At 43.3% G+C, this 23,522-nt stretch overlaps 1 protein-coding gene across 2 annotated transcripts in view; it reads left to right on the top strand.

The window, feature by feature from the left end:
* The window catches only part of FUT10 (fucosyltransferase 10), a 107,944-nt gene extending 85,114 nt beyond the window's left edge, over positions 1-22,830 (top strand). For both annotated transcript variants that reach the window (XM_012476078.2, XM_012476079.2), the window contains one exon: positions 22,105-22,830. In XM_012476078.2, coding sequence (XP_012331501.2) covers positions 22,105-22,332 — 228 coding nt within the window. In that variant the 3' untranslated portion in view covers positions 22,333-22,830. The remainder of the gene's footprint in view (positions 1-22,104) is intronic.
* The last annotated feature ends 692 nt before the right edge of the window (positions 22,831-23,522 follow it).

Consider the following 23,522-nt stretch of genomic DNA (forward strand, 5'->3'; position numbering starts at 1 on the left):
TCTAAATTTTCTTTTTTTTTCTTTCCTTTTTTTTTTGAGACTGAGTCTTACTCTGTTGCCAAGGCTGGAGTACAGTGGCATGACCTCAGCTCACTGCAGCCTCCACCTCTCAGGGTCAAGCAATTCTTGTGCCTCACCTCCTGAGTAGCTGAGACTATAGGCGTGAGCGACCGCTCCTGGCTAATTTTTGTATTTTTAGTAGAGACAGGGTTTCACCATTTGGCCAGGCTGGTCTCAAACTCCTGACCTCAAGTGATCTGCCCACTTCAGCCTCCCAAAGTGCTGGGATTACAGGCGTGAGCCACCATGCCTGGGCTTATCTGCATTTTCTGAAGACCAACAACTTTTCTTGAATGTTTAAATGTTTACTTTGGTTATCATATGAATTTTAGGTCAAACATAAACCTAAACAGCATGTGAAATTATTTTGAGGTATTGTATGTATACCATATGGGGCTTTCATATACTAACTATGTATGTGATAGACAAATTCAAAATATTTGACATTTTTTTTTTAAGATTTTAAGAATTATGAAAATTTTACTTCTTCTTTCTCGTTTTGTATAACCGTTCAACTCATAAAAACATTCATTTTATGCTTTCTCGGTCCACAACACAAACACTAAACATGACATCATTCTTTTCAGAGAATGCATCCTGATTTCGGATGGCTTCCTGTATGATCTAATTTATAGGGCCATAAGCAAAAAATTAAATACATGCGCACACACACACACACACACACACCCCTACCCATTCATACACCCACCCCTGTGAAAACATGAGAGAGTAGAGATCACATTAATTGCCCATGTTATCCCAATTATTTATTCTCAAAATATATCAAGGTTGAAAACAGAATTTCTGAGGGTGATGATTTACCTGGGCTAGGTTTCAAGATCATTTCAAGGCTTCAAGATTATATTCACAGAAAACGGAAATACGTGGACCCTAACTGCTTCTGTACCTCACAGAAACCCTATTTTGTTAATTATTGGGAACTGGAAGAGAGGATATGCTGGCATTGGTAAATAGCTTTAAAAAAGATGTAGGAGCTCATTCCTGCAGTTGTAACAGAAACCGCTGACTGAATGTGGCATTGCAGAATGCCCAGAGGTGGTGTGATTGAATGTCCTTCTCTTTGGACTCATTGAGGAACATGAGAGTAGGCATTTCTCCAGCATGCTCTGATTCCTCCCAGAGAGGTGGTCAGTGAAGATGATTAGGAAACTTTGCTTGCATTTTAATGAAGTAGTTCCAATTCCAAAATGCTAATGTGCTTATTATTGAAAAGCAGAATAAAACATTCTATGGAAGTAAATGAAAAGGTATTAGACCATTTTTCTTTTCTTTTTCTTTTTGAGGCAGAGCCTTGCTCTGTTGCCCAGGCTAGAGTGCAGTAGCACAGTCCTGGCTCACTGCAACCTCTGCCTCCCAGGCTCAAGTGATTCTTGTGCCTCAGCCTCCCGAGCAGCTGGGATTACAGGTGCGTGCCATCACGCCCGGCTCATTTTTGTATTTTTAGTAGGGACAGGGTTTCTGCCATGTTGTCCACATTGGTCTCAAACTCCTGACCTCAAGTGATCCGCCTGCCTCGGCCTCCCAAAGTTCTGGGATTATAGGCATGAGCCACCGCACCTGGCCTCCCGTTTTCATTTGCACTTATTTTGTGGGCTTTGTTCTATATGGCGCAATGTAAAGTAAGCTACTTAAATATGTTTCATTTTCCTTTCCTCTTTCAGCCAAAGAAAAGCTAAAAGAAATAATTTAACTCCCTCTACCTCTGTTTATTTTAATCTTGCAGTTGATACTAAACTGTTGTGTTTGGATGTAGAAAATACTGTTAGAATGTCAAATGCATTTCCCATTTCTTTGCTTTGCCTCCTCTCCCTCTCATAAATACACAGACGTAGTATGACTGATCTATTGCTGTGTAACAGCGTTGCCATGTCTAGATTTCATAACAACAGGATGAAGAATAACATAATTTATCATCTCATAGTTTCTTTTGGTCAGAACTCTGGTCATGGCTTAGCTGAGTCCTCTGCAAGGTTATAGTCAAGGTTTCATCTGGGCTGGATTCTCATCTGGAGGCCCAGTGGGGGAAAGGTTTGCTTGTAAATGCATCCACTTTTTGGCAGATTGATTTCTTGAGGTTGTAGGACTGAGGGCTTCAGTTTCTCGCAGGCAGGAGGCTGGAGGCTGCCCTCCACTCCAAGAAGACACCCACAGTTCCTTGCCATGTGGGCTTCTCCAAGTTGGCTGTTCACTTCCTCACAGCCAGCAACGATGCCAGAGACTCAGCAGGACCTCTGCCCCATATACACATATACGTAATCACACACACCCTGTGACCTTTGCTGAACTCTGTTAGAAGCAAGTGGAAAGTAACATCTACACTCAAGGTGAAACAGACTGAATGTTTGCATCCCCACAAATTTTGTATGTTGAAATCCTAACCCCAAGATGAGGTAATTGGGAGAGGGAACCTGTGGGAGGTAATTAGGTCATGAGAGTGGAGCTCTCCTAAATGGGATTAGTGCCCTTGTAAAAGAGACCCCAGAGAGCTCTCTTGTTTCTTTCTTCCTGTGAAGACACAGGAAGGAGATGGCCGTCTGGGAACCAGGAAGCAGGCTCTCACCAGACACCCAATCGGCTGATGCCTGGATCTGGGTCTCCCCAGCCTCCAGAACTGTGAGGGATGAATGTTTGTTGTTTAAGTCATCCAGTCTATGGTACTCCGTTAGAGCAGTTCAAACAGACTAAGACACAGTAGAGGGGATTACACAAGGGCATTACTACTGGGAGCGGGGGATTGGGGGACACCATGAGTCTATCTGCTTCCTCTAGTGAGTCAGAGTTGGCCTTTTTTCTATCTTATGTGCTTCGGTTATGTAGGGGAAAGTCTTTCAGTATTGAAGATGCTATCCCGTAAGTTAATTTTAATCAGAGTATTTATTGATCATTGATCCTATCCTCAGATGCTATAATAGGGGAGAAACAATAATACCTCACTTGGTTATATTAGCCTTTTTATTTGTCGTTATCTTTGAATTGCTAACATTTTTGTTATAAATTTTGTGTCAGCATTCATGAGGTATATTGGCCTGTGCTGTTCTACTCATAACGTCTTTGTCTAGTTTTTGTATATGTTCATGCTGGCCTCAGCATAAGTTGGGAAATGTTCCCTCTTCCTGTGTTTTCTGGAAAAGTTTGTGTAGAATTGTTATTACTTCTTCCTTAAATATGTTGTTTTTATTTTTATTTTTTTCAGTTCTGTTTCTTCTGAAATATTTTGTTGAATTTGCCATCGAAGCCATCTGTACTTGAATTTTTCTTTCTGGGAAGGTTTTAGCTATATATATATATATATATTTTTTTTTTTTTTTTTTAACAGATGAAGGCCATTCCTGTTATCTGTTTCTTTATGAGTGAGCTTTGGTAGATTGTGTCTTTCAGGGAATTTTCAACTGAGTTGTTAAACTGATTGTCACGTGATTATTAGTAATATTTCTCTATCCTTTTTTTAAAATTATATTTTAAGTTCTGGGGTACATGTGCAGAATGTGCAGGTTTATTACATAGTATACATGTGCCATGGTGGTTTGCTGCATCCATCACCCCGTCATCTACATTAGATATTTCTCCTAATGCTATCCCGCTTCTGTTCCCCAACCCCCTGCTATTCCTCCCTTATCCCCCTACCCCACAACAGGCCCCGGTGTGTGATGTTCCCCTCCCTGTGTCCATGTGTTCTCGTTGTTCAACATCCACTTATGAGTGAGAACGTGTGGTGTTTGGTTTTCTGTTGTTGTGTCACTTTGCTGAGAATGATGGTTTCCAGCTTCATCCATGTCCCTGCAAAGGACATAAACTCATGAACTTATCCTTTTTCATGGCTGCATAGTATTCCGTGGTGTATATGTGCTACATTTTCTTTATCCAGTCTATCATCGATGGGCATTTGGGTTGGTTCTAAGTCTTTGCTATTGTGAACAGTGCCACAGTAAACGTACGTGTCCATGTGTCTTTGTAACAGAATAATTTATATCCTTTAAATGTCTGTGGTATCTGTGTGTTACCTCTTTTGTTGTTTTGTTGTTGTTTTTAAGAGACAGAGTCTTGCTCTGTGGTCCAGGCTAGAATGTAGTGGCATGATCTTGACTCACTGTAGCCTCTGCCTCCCAAGTTTAAGTGATTCTCCTGCTTCAGCCTCCCTAGCAGCTGGGACTACAGGTGTGTGCCACCACACCTAGCTAATTTTTTGTATTTTTTAGTAGAGACAGGGTTTCACCATGTTGACCAGGCTGGCCTCGAACACCTGACCTCAGGTGATCCGCCTGCCTTGGCCTCCCAAAGTGTTGGGATGACAGATGTGAGCCACTGTGCCAGCCACCTCTCTTGTTTCTGATATTATTTTGTGTATTTATTTCATGATCAATCTAAATAGAAATTTATTCATTTTGTCTATTCAGTAGAAGTCTCAAATGTAAAATGATTCAAGTCACATAACGTATGTTCTCATAACACAATAGAATTATATTGTTCCATAAAGCAAATACAACTTGTTTTATGGCACAAAATATGGTCTATCTTGGTAAATGTTTTATGTGCACATGGAAAGAATGATTTATTTTTCTGTTGTATATTTTAATGATTTCTGTTCCTGTTTACTATTTTTTTTCTTACTTTGGGCTTAATTAGCTCTTGTTTTTTAAGTTCCTTAAGGCAGAAACTTGGGTTATTGATTTTATATTTTTGTGCTTTTCTTTTTTTATTAAAAAAATTTTGTTTTGAAGAGATGAGGTCTTGCTGTGCTGTCTCGAACTCCTGGGCTCAAAGGATCCTCCTGCCTCAACCTCCCAAAGTGGCCACCATGCCTGGCCTCCCTTTATAATCTTCTAATAGACATGTTTAATGTTACAAATTTCCTTCTGGTCACTGCCTTAGCTACCTCCCAAAAATGTAGATTGTATTAACTTTGATTCAATTTAAAAGTACTTTTAAAATTTTCATTGTGATTTATCTTTGATCCATGAATTATTTATTAGTGTGTTTTTTTTAGATTTCACATCTTTGGAGATTTTCCATGTGCTTTTTTGACACTGATTTTTAATTTTAAAATTTTTTTAATTTTTTTTTTTTTTTGAGACAGAGTCTCACCCAGGCTGGAGTGCAGTTGCTATTCACAGGTATGATTATAGTGCACTCCAGCTTTAAACTCCTGGCCTCAAATAATCCTCCTGCCTCAGCCTCTCAAGTAGTTGGGACTACAGATGCGTGCACCTGACCCTGATGTTGATTTTTAATATAATCCATTGTTATTTGAACATGCATTATATAACTTGAGTCATTTTACATGTTTTATGGCCCAGAATATAGTCTATCTTGGTAAATGTTTTATGTGCACGAAGAAAGAATATATATCCTGCAGTTGTTGGGGAGAATGTTCTGTAGTGTCCATTTAATCAAATTGACTGGTAGTGGTACTGAAGTCTTCTGTGTCCTCTGTGATCTTCTGTTTACTTCTGTTATCCTTTAAGAGGAATATTGAATCTCCAACTGTAATTGTGTATTTGCCTGTTTCTTCTTTCAGTTCTGTCAATATTTGCTTCAAATATTTTCAGACTCTGTTATTATGTGTGTAAGCATTTCGTATTGTGTCCTCTGAGTGCATTGACCTATTTATCCTTTTGCTCTCTAGTCAGTTTCAAGGGAGGTGCTGGCTTGATTGCATGTGTCCCGTTTGCCGAGAGGAAGGAGAAAACAGAGTCGGCCAGCACTCAGTGTTGAAAGTTGCAGGTGGTGTTCCATGTTTTAATAATTAGCCTAGATTCCTTCCCAAAACATAGCCAGAGCAGGAGGCTTATGCACTGCTGTTTTATTGAGGAGCCTCATCCTAGTGAGCCAGAGTGAAGGCCAGGCAGAGGAAGCAGGAAGGAAAAGTCTCTTTCTCTGTAGGAACAAAGTGGGAAGAATTTCCACAGGTTTCTGACTCCTATTGGTTATGGGTTTGTCCCTGGAAGTGTTAACTTCCCTACACTTCTGTGAAGTGTAATGTGTGCATGTCAGTTTCCTGTGGGGTCTCAAAGCAACTTCAGTATGGAAGCGCTGGGTCAGGAGATGAAAGGGACTGGTGCAGGCGAGAGGTGATGTGATTCTGTCAGGGTGTGTCTGTGTGAAGTCTGAGTCTATGAGGAGCTAGAATGAGATACCATCTGTGCTGAGAAGGTCTGAAAGGTGAAATGGGAGGTGTCCAATGTAGTCTTTCTTTATACCACTCAGATTCCCGTGTCTTCCCATTATATCCAGGCTCATACCACAATATTTAAGAATTATGAGAGAGGATGCTATCATTTTTTTTTTCGTACAAGACCTGTTAGTTACAGAATTCTCTTGGAAATGTTGGTCAGCCCAAATCTCTGAATAACTTCAATAAGACGGTTAATGGAGCAAGCTCTAGGCCCCTCTGCTGTAGCTGATCCAAGGCAGTAACTGATTAAGTGTCCTCAACCCATTCTTTATTTCCTTCACTCTTTTTTTTTTTTTGGAGACACAGTCACACTGTGTCACCCAGCCTGGAATGCAATGGTACAATCTTGGTTCCCTGCAACCTCTGCCTCCCGGGTTCCAGTGATTCTCCTGCCTCAACCTCCTGAGAAGTTGGGATTATAGGCATCTGCCACCATGCCCAACTAATTTTTTTTGTATTTTTAATAGAGACGGGGTTTCACTGTATTGGCCAGGCTGGTCTCGAACAGCTGACCTTAGGTGATCCACCTGCCTCAGCCTCCCAAAGTTCTTCACTTTTGGCCAGTGATTTGAGTATTGTGGGCCGATTGCCTGATGCGGTGACCCAGACCCCCTTCCCTGAGGAGCTCGTGGTTGTCTTGTCCCTCTGAGACTGTGATCACGGCAGTTACACTTTCCCCCGTTCATCATGGGACATGGACAGCGCCCTGTCCTGGACAGACCCTGTTTGATTCCACCATGTAGCGGCAATGTCAGCTCCTCGTGAGTCCACTACCAAGACCAGTGGAATAATTTCTTCATTTTCCTGCTTGCACAATGAACTCAAAGTGACCGGGTAGCAGTTTCAATAATGTAGATTCAAGTTCAGTGGGAACCTTCTTGTGCCCCTAATGGAAAAGAATGGCCGCTTCCTCCACCACCCAGGAACCAGGAACCAGGAACCAGGAACCAGGAGCCTAGGGTTGCAGAGATGAGAAGCACAAAGAAGCAAGTGGGTCACTGGGAAGGAGGGTGAGATTAGTCAGTTCTACTTCAGTGGCTTGTTTCCTGTATCTGGGTATTTGGAGAGGACAGTCCCATGTATGGACTACTGGTGTCTTAAACCCAGAGAGTATTGTACTTGAGCTGAGCCTTTTACAAGCCATAGTTCTTTGAGGCTGGCTTCTTCTGAGTGATGGGGTACCTAGTAAAACCAGTGACTCCTGTGCCCACTGTCACATTGTTGTCACAGTGTCATGTATCCATTTTGGTGCCTCCCTCACCATGCAGTGGGTCCCTGAGTCTGAGTTTGTGTTGTTCAAGATACCATATTGCTGAAGAAGGTATTCTTTTTTTTTTTGAAACGGAGTCTCATTCTGTTACACAGGCTGGAGTGCAGTGGCACGATCTTGGCTCACTGCAACCTCTGCCTCTCAGGTTCAAGCGATTCTCCTGCCTCAGCCTCTCAAGTAGCTGGATTATAGGTGTGCACCACCATACCTGGCTAATTTTTTGAATTTTTTAGTAGAGACGGGGTTTCACCATGTTGGTCAGGCTGGTCTCGAACTCCTGACCTCAGGTGAGATCTATCCACCTTGGCCTCCCAAAGTGCTGGAATTACAGGTGTGAGCCACCACGCCTGGCCTGAAGAAGGTATTCTGTAATCCCTGAGTGATAGAGTAGGCAGAGATATGGGGGACAAGGAAGTTCCCCATGAGTGTATCTAAGGTAGGTGTCAATTTCAGCTAGGACAAATTGCTATTCATTCTCGAGTAAAAGGATTTTAGTCGTCACTGAGAGACTAGATGGTCTTCTCAAGGAATTGCGCCATACAGAAGCTTCGGCATTCATCACTGTCGCTGGCAGATCAGGTCTTCAACAGTGGCAATGATGAATTCTGCCTTTGAGTGAGAGTCAAAGCTCTTCTGTTCATGCATAGCCTCCATCATTTCCACAATGTCCTGTTCATGGGTCACTGACACGAGTATTGTGGTAACAAAGGGACAGGCCAGCTGAAATCCAGTGACAACTCATAATACCTATCTGCTTGTTGGGAGCTTTCTCTCGGTGGTTGCTTATTGGTGTGCATCAATATCATATTGATCAGGGCTGTGTTGATCCTGTATAGATACCAATTTCAGCAAGGCAGCTGCAGTTGGGACTACTGTCAGGTGAAGTTCCTGAGTCCCCTATCATCTGCCAAGATTTATCTTGTTTTTGTCAGGGGTCAGAAAGGTGAATTAGGCCGGGTACGCTGGCTCATGCCTGTTACCCCAGCACTTTGGGAGGCCGAGGTGGGCGGATTACGAGGTCAAGAGATCGAGACCATCCTGGCCAACATGGTGAAACTCCATCTCTACTAAAAATACAAAAAAATCAGCTGGGCCTGGTGGCGTGTGCCTGTAGTCCCAGGTACTCAGGAGGCTGAGGCAGGAGAATTGCTTGAACCTAGGAGACGGAGGTTGCGGTGAGCCGAGATCGTGCTACTGCACTCCAGCCTGGCACCTAGCAACAGAGTGAGACTCTGTTTCAAAAAAAAAAAAGGAAAGGTGAATTAAATGGTGGTGGTGGGAATTATGATGGGAACAACTCCTTAGTCTTATGGGGCATTGATCTCTGCAGTTTTTCCAAGATGATGGTGTTGTTTCAGACTTAGTATCCTGTCTGAGGGGGCAGTTTTTTTTGAGACAGTCTCACTCTGCCGCCAAGGCTGGAGTGCCGTGGCGCCATCTCAGCTCACTGCAACCTCCGCCTCCCAGGTTCAAGAGATTCTCCTGCTTCAGCCTCCCGTGTAGCTGGGATTACAGGCGCGTACCATGATGCCTGGCTTATTTTTGTATATTTAATAGAGATGAGGTTTCACCATGTTGGCCAGGCTAGTCTCACTGAGGGGACAGTTTTAAGGGATTTGACTTTTTTTTTTTTAATCATAATGTCTTTTACTCCACAGGACAGGGAACTTACGTAAGGTTTCTCCTAGCTGCTAAGTATAACCATCCCAGATACTTAGTTGGGAACCAAAGAAATACACACCAGGTGGATTTGTACACCCACCGAAGCAATTGGCATAGGCAGAAGCTCCGTTTATCACCTGGCTATGGTGTGCTGCCACTGTGACCAGCGAACTGTGGTCTTAGAGCTTCGAGCCTCCAGTAACATTACCAACTCACACCCTATATCCAGCAGTCTTTGAAAATCAGAGTATTCTGAACATTTTAACACCCTGAGCTTTCTGACTATTTTTCCTCAATTTTTGTTTCATTCTTTTTTAATTATTATGGGTGCATACTAGTTGTATATCTTTATGGGGGGTGCATGTGATGTTTTGATACAGGCATACAATCAAAGTAACTGGGGTATCCATTACCTCAAACATTTATTACTTCTTTGTGTTAGAAACATTCCAATTGCACTTGTTTTTATTTATTTATTTTTTGAAATGGAGTTTTGCTCTTGTTGACCAGGCTGGAGTACACTGGTGAGATCTCGGCTCACTGCAACCTCCGCCTCCTGGGTTCAAGCGATTCTTCTGCCTCGGCCTCTGGAGTAGCTGGGATTACAGGTGCCTGCCACTATGCCTGGCTAATTTTTGTGTTTCTTTAGTAGAGACGGGTTTCACCATGTTGGCCAAGCTGGTCTCGAACTCCTGACCGTAGATGATCCACCTGCCTTGGCCTCCTAAAGTGCTGGGATTAAACCCATGAGCCATGGTGCCCAGCACCCCCCCTTTTTTTTTTTTTTTTTTTTTTTGAAACAAGAGTCTCGCTCTGTTGCCTGTGATCTCAGCTCACTGCAGCCTCTGCCTCCCAGGTTCAAGCAGTACTTCTGCCTCAGCCTCCCAAGTAGCTGGGATTACAGGCATGGGACACCACACCTGGCTAATTTATGTATTTTTTAGTAGAGATGGGGGTTTCACCATGTTGGCCAGGCTGGTCTTGAACTCCTAACCTCAAGTGATCCTCCCACCTCAGCCTCCCAAAGTGCTGGGATTACAGGTATGAGCCACCGCGCCCAGCCACTTACCCAGTTCTTGACGGTACACCCTAGTCTTTGCTGCTTCTCTTGGTATATAAGCTATTTCTTCTCAGAGTAGGACCTCTTTTTCACTTAGGTGCTGAGTACTGTTGATAAAGCAGGTGATAATAATTTTAATGGTGGTTTACTACCAGCAATGGGGCTTTTATTGCTATCAGGTGAATAATGCTCTTTAGAGCCACTCCTAGTACCAACGATCTTTTATATATATATATATTTTATTGTGTTTTAGGTTTTGGGGTACATGTGAAGAACATACAGGATTGTTGCATAGGTACATACATGGCAATGTGGTTTGCTGCCTTCCTCCCCATCACCTATATCTGGCATTTCTCTCCATGTTATCCCTCCCCAACTCCCCACCCCCTGCTGTCCCTCCCCTAGTTCTCCCCCACAGACCCCAGTGTGTGATGCTCCCCTCCCTGTGTCCATGTGTTCTCATTGTTCAACACCCACCTATGAGTGAGAACGTGGGTGTTTGATTTTGTGTTCTTGTGTCAGTTTTCTGAGAATGATGGTTTCCAGGTTCATCCATGTCCCTACAAAGGACACAAACTCATCGTTTTTTATGGCTGCATAATATTCCATGGTGGATATGTGCCACATTTTCCCTATCCAGTCTATCCTCGATGGGCATTTGTGTTGGTTCCAAGTCTTTGCTATTGTAAACTGTGCCTCAGTGAACATTCATGTGCATGTGTCCTTATGACAGAATGGTTTATAATCCTTTGGATATATACCCAGTAATGGGATTGCTGGGTCAAATGGAATTTCTATTTCTAGGTGCTTGAGGAATCGCCACACTGTCTTCCACAATGATTGAACTAATTTACACTCCCACCAACAGTGCAGAAGTGTTCCTAGTACCAACGATCTTAACCTGGCTTCCACAGAAAACAGAAATGGAAGCAGAGGCGTCTGTGCTGGGATTCTGTTAGGGAGTGCAGTCCTAGAGAGCTGGAGGGAGGAGCAGAGGATTGAGCCAGGGAAGGAGAGAGGACGATGCGAGGATGTTACTAGGCTGAGTGTTAAGTGGGACTCATTGATTCATTCTCAGGACCCTGCCCCTGAGAAGAACATATGGCATCTTGGGATCATTCCTTCTAGGTAAAAAAGGGGGGAAATTGATCCATGTGCCGTGTTTTCTCTGTGGTCCAAAATTTGCCCCACTGGTCCTAACTCCCTCCAACTTTTGGGTTGCATGTGTGTGACACGGGTGCTGAGAAGAGTTCCACAGTGACTCCAGCAGTTAGATTCTAGGGCAGGAAGTCGCATGGAAGGAGATGAGGTATACTGTTGGTCAGAGGGACAGGCTGGCTGAAATTAAATGATAACTCATAATACCTACCTGCTTGTTGGGAGCTTTCTCTCAGTGGTTGCTTATTGGTGTGCGTCAATATCAGATATTGATCGGGGCCATGTTGATCCTGTATGGATACTAATTTCAGCAAGGCAGCCGCAGTTGAGACTACTGTCAGGTGAAGTTCCTGAGTCCCCTATCATCTGCCGAGATTTATCTTGTTTTTGTCAGCGGTCAGAAAGGTGAATTAATTGGTGGTGGTGGTGATTATGATGGGAACAACTCCTCAGTCTTATGGGTCATTGATCTCTGCAGTTTTTCCAAGATGATGGTGTTGTTTCAGACTTAGTTTCCTGTCTGAGGTGGGCAGTTTTTATTTTGAGACAGAGTCTCGCTCTGCTGCCCAGGCTGGAGTGCAGTGGCACAATCTCAGTTCACTACAACCTTCGCCTCCCAGGTTCAGGTGATTCTCTTGCCTCAGCCTCCCGAGTAGCTGGGATTACAGGTGCACACCACCATGCCCAGCTAATTTTTGTATATTTGGTAGAGTCAGGGTTTCCCCATGTTGGAAGGTGGAAGGTAGCCCTGTGCAGGTGGAACGAGGGATAGATGAAGTTGAGAAGGTCAGGAATCTGCTAGAGTGAGGTGCTCTTACCCTCATTCATGCCTACTTTCCCCTAGTCTAATGATCTACTGTTCAAGTTTCTTTGGACGATACTCAGCTGCTGCTGGGGTAGGAGAACATCAGTTTCTTGCTTGTGCACAGTGATGGTTTAGGTCTTCAGTTGCCTACAAAACTCGCAACCACTTCCCTTTCAGCCCCATCTTTCCGCCCACTTCCAGATGTTCTTCTGTGTGCCACCAAATTCCGCAGCATCTTGTGCACGCTGCGGTGGACATTGAGTTGCTTTCCTGCTTTCCCACTGCTTCTTAGAACTCAGCTTTCCCACATCAGCTAAGTCATTCGCCACACATCTGTTAACTTTGCAAATTACAAAATTTTTTATTTTCTGCTGTATTTTTCTTCGGGAATCTATGCCATAATATAAAACAGCTTACTGTCATTTTATGGGATTTCAGGAGGGAATGAAATTAATAGTATGTATCTAGTCAACCATTTTTATTTGGAAGTCTCCGATTGATTGATTGATTGAGACAGGGTCTCTGTCACCCAGGCTGGAGTGCAGTGGTGCGATCTCAGCTCAGGCTCACTGCAACCTCCAGCTCCCAGGCTCAAGCGATCCTCCTATGGCAGCCTCCTGAGTAGCTGGGACTGTAAGCGCATGCCACCATGCCTGGCTAATTTTTGTGTTTTTTGTAGAGAGGGGTTTTGCCCTGTTCCCCAGGCTGGTCTCAAAGTCCTGAGCTCAAGCAATGCACCCGTCTCAGCCTCCCAAAGTTCTGGGATTACATGTGCGAGCCACTGTGCCCAGCCTATTTTATTAAACAAACTAGTTGAAAAAAAATTTTATTGAAGGTGCACTCTGATTTTGGCCATATTGTGCTAGACAGTGGTAAGAAAAGACATGGTCCCTTGTCACAGGGCTTACAATTTAGATAGACATTATTAAATAAAGGAGTAAGCTTTGTGGACTGTGAAGGAAAACTTCTCTAAAACGGGAGATCTGGATACTTTTGGTAAAGATTCTACAAGGGTCTTCCAAAAGGCCATCTTAATCACTGGCAGCCAGCTGTTAGTACTGCTGCCACCATATCAGAATACAGCTGCTACAGAGATTCCATTAACTACCACGCTAAGATTAACTCATAACAAATGCTGCATTTAAGTGCACTGTCCTCATATTAAAGCGTTGTAGCATAACACATCCTTTGGTACTAAATTACCGCCAGAAGTGGTAACCCTAAGTCATCAAATGGGCACTTACCAGAGGAGCATGAGCTGCTTAACATGTACATTCTTTGAATAAACTTTTATCTACTATCTTCAAAGGGTACAACCTTATACTTCCTGTATCACAGACGTCAGTTGTTCAAAGATAGAAGTACCTTAGTTCAAAATTTTTCTTCCTACGGATTAGACGTGATGTTTTAAATAGTTTGAATTTCTTTTTAAGTTAGAATATAAAGTATAAAAATGGGGGAAGACTTCCAGGAAAAAAGCGTTTAGTACAAAAGGACTAAAAGGCAAGATAATTTGGTGACTTCCTATCTGTATTTAAACTGAACAAAACAATCTGTCTTAAGGTTAATAAAATTTACTTTTTAACTGGAGTTGCCTGTAGTAATTTTCCATCGCTTTATATATTTTATATATATACATATGTAAATTTGATTGATTGATTGAGACAGGGTCTTGCTCTTCTGCTTAGGCTGGAGTGCAGTGGTGTGGTCATGGTTCACTATAGCTTCGACTTCCTGGGCTCAAGTCATCCTTCCATCTCACCTTCCTGAGTAGCTGGGATTACAGGTGCATGCCACCATGCCTGGTTAATTTTTTTAAAGTTTTTCTGTAAAGTTGGGGGCCTCACTGTTTTGCCTGTGCTGGTCTCAAACTCCTGGGATCAAGCCATCCTCCTGCTTTGGCCTCCAAAAGCTCTGAGATTACAGGTGTGAGCCACAGTGCCTGGCCTTTTTTTTTCGAGACAGGGTCTCATTCTGTCACCCAGGCTGGAGTGCAGTGGGCAATTATAGTTCACTGCAGTATTGAACTGCTGTACTCAAGCAATACTTCTGCCTCAGCCTCCTGAGTAACTGGGACTATAGCATGTGCCACCATGCCTAATGTTTTAATTTTTATTTTTGTAGAGATGGGATCTTGCTATGTTGCCCAGGCTGGTTTTGAACTAACCTCAGGCAGTCCTCCCACCCTGGCCTCCCAAAGTGCTGGGATTATAGGCATGAGCCACTATACCTGGTCACTTTTTGTATTTTAAATTGAAGATGAGAAGGAACAATTCCAGGTGGGAGATTATTAGTTATCTCATGTTTTCTACATATAAACCATCCATTTTCTTATCATTTATCTTCTCTTCTCTTCTTGAAGTGATGGTGTTAGAATCATACAATGTCAGAATTGAAAGTGGCTTAGGGATCACCCAATTTACCATCCCCTTAGCTGCAGAAACCTAGCATTTCTATTTAACTCCTGTTTTATATTACATCTTTCTGCTGAAATTCCCCTTATGTTCATGCATCTTCTCTCCCTTTTCTACTATATTCTTTAACACATTAATGGTAGTTGAAAGTTCCTGCCTGATAGTTCCAACATCTGAGTCATTTGTGAGTCTGGTTCTGTTGATTGCTTTATCTCTTGACAATGTTTTGTTTCTCTTTTTATGTGTTTCGTGATTTTTTTTTTTTAATTGATTCCTGGACATTATGTACAAAAGCATAGAGACCGATATCAAAAACATTTATGTGTGGCAGTGGGCATGCCTCTTTTCTGTCAAGGCTGTCAGTGTGTGGGTGAGGAGGGGAGACGTGTATTACTTTGTTTTTACATTGCTATAAAGAACTAACCAAGACCAGGTGATTTATAAGAAAAGAGGTTTAATTGACTCACAGATCTGCATGGCGAGGGAGGCCTTGGGAAACTTACAATCATGGCAGAAGGCAAAGGGGAAGCAAACACATGTTACCACGGCAAAGCTGGAGGTGAGAGAGAGCGAGAGAGGAAATGCCACACATTTAAACCATCAGAGCTCATGAGAACTCACTATCACAACAGCATGGGGGAAATCACTCCCATGACCCGATCACCTGCCACTAGGTCTCCCTTGACACAGGGGGATTATAATTCAAGATGACATTTGGGTGGGGACACAAAGCCAAATCATATTTGGGGTAGAGTCAGTTTAGTCAGGAGTTGAGCTGGATTTGGATTTTGTGTTGCTCCACAGGTTTCAAATGTTTCCAGTAATAATTATCCAGTAACTAAACACTGCTACTGCCTATGTTTAAAGTGGGACCTTGGGTGCTAAAGAGTTTTTCTCAGTATTTCTCCTTCACCCTCAGCTTTTAGCAATTCCTGCGTTGCTATCCCACAGATGAGGTCTATTTCAATACTCTTTCTTCTCCCCACCAGCAAACTCCTGTTTCCCATTCCTTAGCGGTAGGCTTCTGTTGGGAGTAGGGCAGGCTCTTTGTTGTCTTCACAGCCTCAGGCTTAGGCAGGGTCTGGATTCTTAGGTCTCAGGGACGAAGCTTTTCCAGTGTCCTTGCCTCTTCCTCCCTTGGCAGCCAAGCTCTGCCTTGTATCTGTGGTTAGTTTGGAGGAAGAGAGTTTGTGTCCCTCCCCAGTGGTGTAACTCTGGTATCATGATAGGATCCTAGGCCCAAAATGGTTTCCATCCTGTCCCCAACCATGAGAAAGAGGAGTTTTACTTCTTCCTCTTCCCCAGAAGTAACAGATTTTTCCCTTGGATCTGGGAGCAGAAGAAGGGTTTGCTACTGCTCCTGCAGTGACTTAAGGCTTTTTTACATTTATGAGGGAAAGGTATGGGGAAGGTGACGGGGCTTCCTGAATGTCCTCTAGCAGAGGAGGATCATCCCCCCCACTGTACCAAGGAGGGGGACCTTTCTAGTCTCCTGTGCTGCGCCCAATCTTCCTTCTGAGCATTTGATGGAGGTCCATAGAAAAGAGCTTTTGATGAGTTTGAACTCTCATTTTTGTATCTGGGCATCCCAGCTATTCCAGCTGATATGGTTACTCCGCTCTTAAGAATTTATTAAAATGCTAACTGATTTCTTGTTACCTGTTTGTATGGTGATCACCTCTCTCTCCTGTGTTCTGCCAAAGGTGAAACAGATTATCCATCTCTCCGCGAAGGGGCTTTGTCACCCTCTGGAATTCAGTTCCCTGATGTGCTCAAGAGGTTATGAATTTGAGGAGTATCTGTATTTTTCTCATTGCTTGGAACCATGTTCTCTTTGGAAACAAAATCTTTTAAAATCATACTTTAGAAACAGCTGGTTTTTCTGCCCAAGACCTCAGCTGGAAAGGGATGCCGAAACTTAAGTTACTTCTAAAACTGTCATAAATGCTTCATCAGACACACTTCCTTCGGGTCACACTGTGAAATATTTCTGGCAGAATATTAGAGTAAAGAGTTCATTTCATAAGATTCTTTTCTCTGTGATGTCACCTTGGGTTGGAACTTTATCCCACACTTGATGGACTCCACTCCTGAGTGGGAAGGCAAGGAAATCGGGTATTATTACTGACTTTCTCATAAACAATTGTGCAAGGTCAGGGTTGGGAAGACCATGGAAGGTTATGTGATCTGTACAGCTACCAGCTGACTGGTGACTCAAGTATCATGAACAAGCCATCCATTAATTTGTGCTAGAGCATTTTCAGTGTTGGTGATTTCATTATTTTTAAAGCTAGCTTATTTTATCTTCTTTTGTTTGTTTTGACAGTTACATTGCTCTTTGTATTGAACTGAAACTTTCCCTTTTATAGTCAATTCTTAGCTACTGGCTCTGATTCCTCAGTCTGGCGGGAGACAGCCTGGCATCTGTAACCTACCCCCCAACAGAGGTGAGCAGTGGCCTCTCAAAAGTTGTTTTGTGGTGATCACCGTGCTTCTCCTTACTTGATTTTGTCCTGCCTTTCCTTCAAACCCAGTCTCTATCCACCATGAACCCTGGCTAAAGTAATCACAATTTTGAGACTACCTTTCGTCCTAAGAACTTGGTATTCATACACAGACTTCCCAGATTTTAAATCTTAGCATTCCTAATGGTTTGCAGTTTGAATTTGCATTCTGGTTCTCTGTGCTTGGTAAAGAATCCCTGCTCAAGTTCTAGGCCTTGAGAAGTCTGACTTCATGATAATCCATCAGTGTTTCCCAAGAGAAAGGAGGACTTGGGAATCTCTACCCTTCACACTTTACCAAGCAAGTTAATTCACACTTCCACTTACCTAGTCCCTTCACATGCTTGAAGATGAACTCTGTTCATTCAAAGTCATCTCCTCTTCACACTAAACTCTCCTAGTATCTCCTCATATGTTTCCTATGGGAGTTTTAAGGAAAAGAAAATGTGTTGAGCCAATCATAGGTAGCACCCGTATTTTTATATTTCCAAACTGGTTTTTCTGCTATGCTTTCTAAATTTGGGATGGATGAAGATTCTAATCCTTATAAACCTGACACATAATGTACTGTCTTCACATTAAGGCATTAAGACAGTTGTTATAAAAATTGTTTTTGTGACAGTTTTGGTCTTGTTGCCCAGGCTGGAGTGCAATGGTGCGATCTCGGCTCACTGCAACCCGCCTCCAGGGTTTGAGCGATTCTCCTGCCTCAGCTTCCTGAGTAGCTGGGATTACAGGCATGCGCCACCATGCCCAGCTAGTTTTGTATTTTTAGTAGAGATGGGGCTTTCTCCATGTTGTTCAGGTTGGTCTTGAACTGCTTTCCTTGGCCTCCCAAAGTGCTGGGATTACAGGCATGAGCCACAACACCCGGCCTTAAGACAGTGTTGTTTTTTATTTTAAGAAAAATATATGCATGGATTTAGGTTGAAGAATCAAATATTTCTACAGTTAATTAATAAAAACAGCAGTCTTCCACTTATTTTCTCTTTTCTTTCCTTCCCAGAAGCAACCACAATATTTAGCTAATTATTTAATTATTTTGATATTTACCCAATGTTTCTTTTTCTTTCTTTTTTTTTTTTTTGAGATGGAGTCTCCCTCTGTCACCCAAGCTGGAGTGCAGTGGTGTGATCTTGGCTTACTGCAACCTCCGCCTCCCGGGTTCAAGTGATTCTCCTGCCTCAGCCTCCCGAGTAGCTGGGATTTTATGAGTGCGCCACCATGCCCGGCTAGTTTTTGTAGAGAGAGTTTTACCATCTTGGCCAGGCTGGTCTCGAACTCCTGACCTCAAGTGATCTGCCTGCCTTGGCCTCCTAAAGGGCTGGGATTACAGGTGTGAGCCACCACACCCGGCCTATTTGCTCAGTGTTTCTAAGTAACACATTTACATACTATTTTTTTTATATTCAGTGTTTGATTGTAACTGTGTGACTATTATTACAAAATAAAACACGTAGTACACCATCATTTTTCCCCTTACCTGTACAGTTTTTTGTTTCTTTCCCAGGTAACAATTGCCTTCTTATTTGATTACTTTTCCGTGGACCTATCAGTCATTCAGTCTTTGTTGATTGTTTAAATCTCCTCTGAAGATGTTGAAATAAGGCAGGCATCCAGCTCTCTTGATCCTGTGGAAGGGATCTCTCCCGGAGCCTCCAGCCCACTTCCTTGTGTGGTGATTGTCCTCTACCTTAGTGTGAGCGGCAGCCTGGGATGTCACTTCCCCAGCATTTTGGGAATTTTTTTTCTTTTTTTTCTTCCATCGACGTCTGTTTCCTGCATGCTATTTCACCTGTTTTCTTAGTTTATTCTCTTGTTTTGGTTGATCATACTCTCCTATTGCTTCCTGAGAAGAGGTACACGGGAGAAGGTATGAAATGTTGGCGGGCGCAGTGCCTCACGCCTGTAATCCCAGCACTTGGGAGGCTGAGGCGGGCGGATCCAGGGGTCAGGAGATCGAGACCGTCCTGGCGAACACGGTGAAACCCCGACTCTACTGCAAGTACAAACACTAGCTGGGTGTGGTGGCATGTAGTCTCTGTAGTCCCAGCTACTCAGGAGGCTGAGGCAGGAGAATCGCTTGAACCTGGGAGGTGGAGGTTGCAGTCAGCCGAGGTCGTGCCACTGCACTCCAGCCTGGTGACAGAGCAAGACTCCTAAATTTAAGCAATAGTTTAGCTGACTGGAAACTACTAAAATGGACATCGATTTTTCTCAGAATTTTGAAGGCGTTTTGCCATTGCCTTTTTAAAAACAACTTTTAATTTTGAAGTACTTTTGTTTATAGAACATGTCAAAGATAGTTCAGAGTTCTGTATGCCTTTTCCCTGGCTTCCCCTCATGCTGTAATTTTTCATAACTGTGGTACATTGGTCACCAATAAGAAATTCATACTGCTAGCTAAACTGTAAAGTCTAATCATATTTCTCTTTAGTCATATTTCGCCGTATTTCTCTGACATCCTTTGTCTGCTCTAGGATCAAATCCAGGATACCAAGCTGTAATTAAGCCATCACGATTTGTTAGTCTCCTCCAATCTGTGACAGTTGCTCAAGCTTTTTCTTACTTTTAATAACTTTTGAAGAGTGCTGGTCAGTATTTTGTAGAATGTCCCTTCATACGGTTTGTCTAATGTTGTCTTATGTTAAGACTTGGGTTATGGATCTTGGGGAATAATACCACAGAGGTGAAAGTGTTCTCATTGCATCCTAGTAGGGCAGCGGTTCCCAACCTTTTTGGCACCAGAGACCAGTTTCGTGGAAGACAGTTTTTCCATGGACTGGTGGGTGGGTGGGGGATTAGATGCTTATAAGGAGGAGCAACCTGATTCCTCGCATGTGCAGTTCACAGTAAGGTTCTCTCTCGGGAGAATCTAATGCCGCTGGTGATCTGACAGGAGGCAGAGCCCAGGCTGCAATGCTCAGGCACCTGCCGCTCACCTCCTGCTGTGCGGCCTGGTTCCTAACACACCGCGGACCAGTTCTGGTTCCTGACCCGGGAGTTGCGGACCCCTGTGTTAGGGGAGTGCATTATACCAACATAACGTGTAACTGGTGACGTTAACTTTGATTGCTTGGTTCAGGCGGCATGTGCTAGGTTTTCCCACTGTGAAGCTGCTAATTTTCCTTGTCTTCTAAGTTTTGTTACGCTTCTGCTCACTTCCATTCTACCAATTCTTACAGGTCAGTGCCTTTCAAGATCAGTCCTTTTACGCTCATTTTAATGGTGTTTCTGGAGGAAGTGAAATTAGATATGTGTGTTCACTCTGTTATTCTGGAGTTTGTCTGTCTTCCCTCTTTCTTTTCTTTTTTTTTTGTTATTTAGTTTTTATTTCATAATCATAAACTTAACTCTACAGTCCAGCTAGGCATGGCAGGGAACAAGGAAAACATGGAACCCAAAGCGAACTACAGCGAAGAACAAAGATTGTAGGATACTGCGAGCAAGTGGGGTGGAGGGCGCTCTCCTGAGCTGCAGAAGGAATGGTCTGGTGGTTAAGATAAAACACTAGTCAAACTTATTCAAGGTGTCCAGAGTCAGCAATGGTGACCTTCCTGCTGGTTTTGCCATTCTTGGACCCAAAGCGCTCCATGGCCTCCACAATATTCATGCCTTCTTTCACCTTGCCAAAGGCCACATGCTTGCCATCCAGCCACTCGGTCTTGGCAGTGCACATGAAAAACTGGGAACCCTTTGTGTTGGGTCCAGCGTTTGCCATGGACTAGATGCCAGGACCTGTATGCTTTAGGGTGAAGTTCTTGTCATCACATTTCTCCTCGTACATGGACTTGCCACCAGTGCCATTATGGCATGCGAAGTCACCACCCTGACACGTACATCCTGGAAGAATTCTGTGAAAGCAGGAACCCTTACAACCAAATCCTTTCTCTCCAGTGCTCAGAGCATGAAAGTTTTCTGCTGTCTTTGGAACCTCGTCTGCAAACAGCTTGGAGACGCAGCCCAAGAGCTCGCCCTTGACGGCAATGTCGAAGAACATGGTGGGGTTGACCATGGCTGGTACTACAGGGCTCCAGGTGGCGGCTGCGTCTGCAAAGCCCCCTCTTTCTCTTTTACTGTTTTTTCTTTTCGCCCTTTCTCCCTTCTAAATCAATGGAAGGTCAAATCCTGAACATACAGGCCATTTTAAGGACTTGGCCTTTAACTTGGAATAAGAAGGGCTGCTGAGTGTAGCCTGCAGAGGATCCACAGTGGAATCAAGGGGTTAGTTAGGAGACCGTGGAAATCAGCCAAGACTGAATGTGGACCAAGCTCGTGGCAGCATTTTGAAGCTGGGAGGGATTATGCAAATATCAGGTATTATTATTTGGTGGAAACATCTTAGTACCGGGGACAGTTGAGTGCAGTGGAAATATATTAAAAACAAGGATTAGTTGTAACATGTGACAATATAGATAGATGTAAAAACAGTGCTTGGTGAAAAAGTAGCAAACAAATGAGATATACAATAGCATATAAGTATATTACAGATAAATGCCCAGAGATTGAGAACACATTTCGCAAAGAGTATTTGAATACCTTTACATGCAGATACAAAGAACTGTGTTAAACACCTTAAAATATTTGCCTATGGGGAGGAGGGTAGTGGTGGGATAATAGGTGGAAAAGAAATAAACAAATCAACAGATAAATAACCAGAGGGAGGGGAAAGCTTTAGAATGTGAAGAAAGCTACATTCAGTCTTAAGTATATACTGTTTGGAGCCATATATGTAACTTTTTTGTGCTTTAGTTTCCACCCCTGTAAAATGGGGTAGTAGCATCTGTTTACTATGCTTACCACAAGAATTGAGTGAGGCAATATGTGAAATGCTTTCTTTCCCCTTTACCTCCACGGGGTAACACTCTTGCTTTAAGGAAAGTCTGTGCTGAGTTCCACATTCTTGTGAGATGGGAACAGGGGATTTGTGCTTCCTTATCATATGTTTTTAATTCATTTCTCCCTTCTCTTCATGCAGGGCTTACCACCCAAAAGATGGAAGGCAGAAGACACCCACCTGCATTGCCCAGAGCCCACGGTGTTTGCTTTCTCACCACTCCGGCGTCCATCTTTGAACTCTTTACGAAAGATGTGGATATCCAGTTTTGAACAATCCAAGAAAGAAGCCCAGGCACTGAGGTGGCTGGTTGATAGGAATCAAAATTTTTCATCTCAAGAGTTTTGGGCCTTAGTATTCAAGGACTGATTTCAAAAAGGATCAGAATGACACAATGTAGAGCCTTCCTGAGGTTTATTATCTAGGTTGCCTTAATATTTGAACGTAATAGCCATTCTGTTGACTATCCATTAGGATAAGAATTAGTTGCTGCAGTACTCGTAATGAGCCCTCTCAAAGAATAGATGTAAATTACCCTTAGGGGTTGCCTCTATATGTTTTATACTAAGCGAGGAAATATTTCTTATGGACATTGGTTATCTTCCATGTCCGTGTCTGTGGACCCACATACTTACTGCCTGTTGTGGAAATTCACCTAGAGTGAGCACTTTCCTTGTGCGATGGAGGCTCAGGATCAAGCTGTAGATTCTTGATACTTACCTCACTCTCAACAGCTTATTGGTATTTGGCAAGCCCAGTGTCCTGCAGCCGAGCATGAAAGTGAAACACATTAGAACTTGGCAATGAGAGATCCCATCTGTTGGCTTCCAGGGATGTAAGTGAGTAATAAAAGCTGTTTCAAGTTTATCCGCTATCTACTCTTCAAGTGAAAAGAACGTATGTGTGTCTCTCGTCTCCGTACCCCGAGCCACCTCTCTAACCTTCTTTAGTTACACCTTGTCCTCTCGTCTCTCATCTCCCCTTCCAAGTAGAATGTCTGTAAAGACACAGTAACCCTGGTGTGTTTTGATTAGTGAGATGTTACCACTTACTTCTTCTACTGCTGGGCAGAACAGTATCGAGAATGGCTGTGATTCTGATTCAGTCTGGACAGCCTGGTCATTTTGAGCAGCGTGAGAGTAGAAGTGCCTCCCCACAGGAGCTCCAGTTGTGCTGAAGCTGCTTGTCTTTTTGTAGGATAATGTGCAGCCTGTCGTGGTGGCAGCCACAGACATTCAGTGTGTGAGCACTTCCTGTCGTTTCTGATCCTGCCACAGAGAAGGTTCAGCTGTCCTGTCTGGGACATTGACTGGAGCACCTCAGAAGACAAGGAGGGAAAACACTGGCTCACGTTTTCTTTCCATGTGAGGGAGGGGAGGCTTGTGGATGATACTAAAAGCCTGTTGCCACTGTTGTGTCATGGTTTCTGTTCTTCATCATGGAAAGCCACAAGCCTCAGAAGGTAGCCAGAGGACAGGAAGAGTCTGTGATGCTCATGTCTATGTCATGGCATACAGGGGAATTGACGAGTTCTTCCTTAGCATCAGCCCCTTATTTTA

The sequence above is a fragment of the Aotus nancymaae genome, unplaced genomic scaffold, assembly GCF_030222135.1.
Source record: "Aotus nancymaae isolate 86718 unplaced genomic scaffold, 86718_ANA_hifiasm-v0.15.2.pri h1tg000079l, whole genome shotgun sequence".
NCBI lineage: Eukaryota > Metazoa > Chordata > Mammalia > Primates > Aotidae > Aotus > Aotus nancymaae.